This window comes from Marmota marmota, unplaced genomic scaffold (assembly GCF_001458135.2).
Source record: "Marmota marmota marmota unplaced genomic scaffold, marMar, whole genome shotgun sequence".
Lineage (NCBI taxonomy): Eukaryota > Metazoa > Chordata > Mammalia > Rodentia > Sciuridae > Marmota > Marmota marmota.
The window spans coordinates 14,423,072-14,428,010 of NW_025999880.1; the positions used below are offsets into that span (position 1 = coordinate 14,423,072).

The window sequence follows — 4,939 nt, forward strand, 5'->3', positions numbered from 1 at the left end:
GGGGAAGAGGCCGTTACATTGTCTGCCCCTGGCTCGCGACCCGGCACACGACCCCGCACCGGCCGGCCGCGCCCCGCCTCCTCCTGTGAGGCCCACTTCTCACCCTGCACCCCTCATTGGCCCGCTGCCCAGCCAATGGGCACCCGCCTCCAGGGGCTGTTACCCGCCGGAGACAGGGCTAAGAAGGGGCGGTTAGCCGACCTCGCTTTCCTGCAGCTTCTGAGCTTTTCCCGCTCAAAGTAAACGTGTTCCGGATTGGCCGGTATGGACAAGCACCAGCCCGATGATTGGCTGACAAGGCAGAGCCGGGCGCGGGCCTTCTGTTGGAGAAGTGGTGGTGGTGCTCCCAAGATTCGAGAAGGTGCGTAGCAACTGGCTGATAATCCTACAGCTATCCGCTGCACGCCCTATGCCAACATTTTCGTTTGTGCTCCTTGGTCCCTCCCCTAGTTCCCAGAATCCTTTGGAGCGGCCCAGAGACTTAACAGACCTTGTATCCGTTTCAGAGGGTGAGGAACCCTACTTGTGGAGTTGGGTGTTGGGAGACCTGCTTCTGAGAGCCGCCCTCTGTCCTAGGCCCAGGTTTTAGTGGCAGTGATGATATTTGGGCGTTAATGTGACTTGTGAACAAAATCACCCTGACCTTTACTTCACCCGAAACAAGAAGCCATTCCTGGCACCGACGAGCGGGTTCACATCGGCAGTGCGATTGGGGGTGTGATGTCTCAGAAATGTGAGGGGTGTTTTTGTTTTGTTTTGTTTTGTTTTGTTTGGTCCCCCGACAGTGCTGGGGACAGAAAGTTGAAATATTAAAGATGATAGAAGTAAATACAATGAGCACCTTTAGAATATATTTAAAAGCAAAACTTGAGAAACTCTCAAGGGAAAGATATTCTTGGTCACAAACGGAAATAGGGTAGGTCGGCAACTTATTAGCTCTTGATATTTCAAATTGACGCAGCTTTGAATTCAGAAAGCTGGCAGGCTGACCTGGTTGAACAAACTACCCGTCTCTGCCGCACCCTTACATCACCGGTGCATTGCATTGAGAGTGTGTTTTTTGTCCTCTCCCATGCACCCCAGAATTTCTAAAAATTGTGACTCCCCGTATGTATTTTTCTTGGCAAAAATACACGTCAGATTCTCCCTTTTAGCCATTTTGAAGTATACGATTCAAAGGCCTTCTGTAAATTCATAAGGTTGTGCAACCATCGCCACTGTTTCTAGAACTTTCTAATTAATCTCCAACAGAAACTACTCAATAAACAATCACTCCATTCCTCACACCTCCAGTCCTTGGCAATCACCATTCTATTTTCTGACTTTGAATTTGACTACTCTAGCTACCTCATATAAGTGGAATCATACAATATTTGTCCTTTAGTGACTGGCTTACTTTACTAAGCAGAATGCTGGCAAAGTTCGTCTACGTTGTGCAGCAGTATGGGAACTTCATTCCTTTTTATAGATGAATAATATTCCATTATATGGCTATACCACATTGTATTTATCCATTCATATGTTACTGTACACTTGGGTTGTTTTCCAACTTTTTACTTTTCAGTGAACATTAGTGTACAAGTATCTGATTAATTTTTTCCAATTTTGTGGGGAATATATAGGCAGGAGTGGAATAGCTGGGTCATTTGGTAATTCTGTTTAATGTTCTGAGCCACTCTATTTTCTGCAGAAACTGCACAATTTTACATTCCCACAAGCAATGCTCAAGGGTTCCAATATCTATATTCTTACCAACATTTATATTCTTTTTTTAAAAGTAGCCATATCCTAGAGAGTATGAAGTGATCTCATTGTGACTTTGATTTATGTTTTTCTAAGACTAATGATGTTGAGCATTATTAGTCATTTGTATTGCGTCTTTGAGGACTGTCAATTGAAGTCCTTTGATCATTTCTTTGTGATGATACTACCTTGCTCAGTATTAGTATGTTATGTTTTAGGAATAAAAATCATAGGAAATTTTAACATTCCTTTGAACTCAAGTGAATACATTAGTAAAGGAAAGATTTTGGTTATGTAGCAGAGCAAGTATTTAATATGTAGTTTTTTCTTTCAGCTCTTATATTCTTTTTTTTGGAAGGTCTCATTTTGAACATGTGTATTTAGGGGTGAGGTAGGATTGATTCCACAATCAAACCCAGAGATATACACAAAGTTTAGGTTAAAATGAGAGAAATACTCAAAACACTTGTTTTGTGTTTTTCTGCCTTCATCTGAATTTTAAGTTTTTTGGGCTTTTTTTGGGGGGGTGGGGGTGGGGGATGATGACCTCTCTCCATCTATTAAATGTATCTACAAAGGAGCAACAATGAAAGACATTTTATGTAATAAAATTAATTACATTTTAGTAACTTTGATCCAATTCAGAAAGATAGTGCCCCAAGTAACAAACTCATTGTTTACCACTTACTATTTGGGGATACTTAAGGGAATCAGAATTTACAACTGAAAAAAAAAATTTCAAGTACTGGGGATTGGTGCTCTACCAATGAGCTACATCCCCAGCCTTCTTTACTTTTTTCTGAGACAGGGTCTGGCCAAGTTCCAAACCTGATCTCAAATTTGCAGTTCTACTGCCTCAGTCTCCCAAGTTGCAGGGATTACATTGTGCCCTGGTACAATTGAAATTTTTTAAAAAAATTTAAGTTTATGGACATTTATTTTTATTTATTCATTGATATGCTGTGCTGAGAATCAAACCAGTGCCTCATGCATGCTAGGCAAGTGCTCAACCACTGAGCTACAAACCCAGCCCCCAATTGAATTTTTCAAAAGATATTTAAGAGCATTTTTTGATAGAACTGAGAACAACTTAAACCCATTCCATCTGAAAAGTTAGTGTAGAATGTATATTTCCCCCCTACCTCTGGAAGACAGTGTACAATGTGGTATTCTTTAGATACATTAATGAGACCCATTTAATATTTTTACTAATACTTAAACATTTCCTTTTGTAACAAAACAAATCTGGGGTTTCATTTTTTAAAGAAGTCATTCTACCTCCTAGTAATGTTTTAAATAACATTTCATTAATAAGGTTTTCATTAATAAGTATAACTTTGAGTTCATATATTTAGTTTTGAAAATTAAAGGTGTGTTAGGGTCTGTAAACAAGTCAAGATGGTGCCTGGCATTTTGCCAGAGGGAGTGGTTTGTGAAGTAACGCCAGCAAGCCATTAAGTGTGGAGATTCCTTATTGGTTGACTGCTGTATCTAGTTTATGTTAATTAAGATAAGCTGGTGGAATGTATATATACCCCTCCTGTCCTACAATAAATGGCTCCCACTCCTGCTGTATCAATCTACACAAGTTGCTCGTCAGCCCCCGGTTAGTTTGCTGCAGCCGGACTGCGGCAAAGGTGTACAGGGGCTGGGGTTGTAGCTCAGTGGTAGAGCACTTGCCTAGCATATGTGAGGCCCTGGGTTCGATCCTCAATACCACATAAAAATTAATTAATTAAATAAAGTCATTTTTTAAAAAAAGAAAATTAAAGGTGTATGTAGGGGCCCAACCTAAATGCCAGGGAGAGGATACTGAATTAATCATCCATGGAAAGAAATCATAGAATTCCAAGTCAGAATATAATTGAATCACTGTGAACATGAAGGAGGCTGCCAATTCAATTTCAAAGTATCTCTGAGCCTCTGAGCCTGCCGGATAGACAACATGAGCTAGGCTTACCCTCCCAAGCTGAAAAAAAATTATGGATGAGAAGTTATCATTGAAATTAAATAGTAATCCAGGCACCATGGCACACACCTGTAATCCCAGTAGCTTGGGAGGCTGAGGCAGGAGGATCACCAAAGCCAGCCTCAGCAAAAGTGAGGCGCTAAGTAACTCAGTGAGACCCTATTTCTAAATAAAATACAAAAAAGGGCTGGGGACGTGGCTCAGGGGTCAAGCATCCCTGGTACCAAGAAAATAAAAAAGAAAAGAAATTAAATGGTGGCAGACATGTCCAAGAAATATTGCTGGGATTTGATCCCTTTATGAATCTTGTGATAGATGCATTGTGGAAATGGCAATCAGTGGAACAGAACAATATTGAAATGATGGCAACACAAGGAAATAGTATTGTTGTGTTAGAAGGCTTGGAACAAGTATAAATAATGGCTGTTCAGCAGAGAAATCCATGCCCTCTCTCCTAGGGGCCTGTTTAACTATGACATTAAAATCAGGTCATGTACATTTTCATATTAAACTTTTTGTTAAACTTGTTTTTTTTGGGGGGGGGGTACCAGGGATTGAACTCGGGAGCACTTGACCACTGAGCCACACCCCCAGTCACCCCCTTCTTTTTTTTTCTTTTTTTTTTTTTTGTATTTTATGTAGAGACAGGATCTCACTGAGTTGCTTAGCACCTCGCTATTGCTGAGGCTGGCTATGAACTCTGGATCCTCCTGCCTTAGCCCCCAGAGCCAGGTGTGTGCCACCGTGCCCAGCTTGTTTTATTTTATTTTTTATTTTTATTATTATTATTTTTTTAGATATAGTTGGACACAACACTTTTGACTAATCCATTGAACTTCTTCTTCTTTTTTAAAAACTATTTTTAGTTGTAGATGAACACAATACCTTTATTTTATTTTATTTATTTTTATGTGGTGCTGAGGATCAAACCCAGCACCTCACATGTGCTAGGCAAGCTCTACCACTGAGCTACATCCCCAGCCTCTAATCAACTGTACTTCATCCCCTCCCCACCCCTTGCTGTGGGTGAGCATCTGCATATCAGAATATTTGACCTTTTTTGGGATTGGCTTGTTTCACTTAGCATGATAGTCTCCAGATCTACCTATTTACTGGTGAATGTCATAAGGTTGTTCTTTATGGCTGATTAATATTAGGTCACTTTTTTTTAGTCTGGAAACTTGCAGTTTTCAACTCAGCTCAGGATGAGACCCTGAAAAACTCATG

The 4,939-nt window shown here is 40.6% G+C and overlaps 1 protein-coding gene across 1 annotated transcript; it reads left to right on the forward strand.

Annotated features, from left to right (window-relative positions):
* The first annotated feature begins 264 nt into the window (after positions 1-264).
* On the forward strand, positions 265-4,128 carry LOC107150684 (small nuclear ribonucleoprotein G-like). Its single transcript, XM_048787360.1, has 2 exons — positions 265-361; positions 3,953-4,128. Exons 1-2 carry the CDS (start codon positions 265-267, stop codon positions 4,126-4,128), a joined length of 273 nt encoding a protein of 90 aa, XP_048643317.1.
* Positions 4,129-4,939: the final 811 nt, after the last annotated feature.

What these genes read in the sequence shown, in the direction of transcription:
- LOC107150684 (XM_048787360.1), top strand. Translation starts at nt 265, where the DNA reads ATGGACAAGCACCAGCCCGATGATTGGCTGACAAGGCAGAGCCGGGCG. An exon ending in TGCTCCCAAGATTCGAGAAG is followed by an intron (nt 362 to 3,952) that starts GTGCGTAGCAAC and finishes AAAATAAAAAAG; the next exon opens with AAAAGAAATTAAATGGTGGC.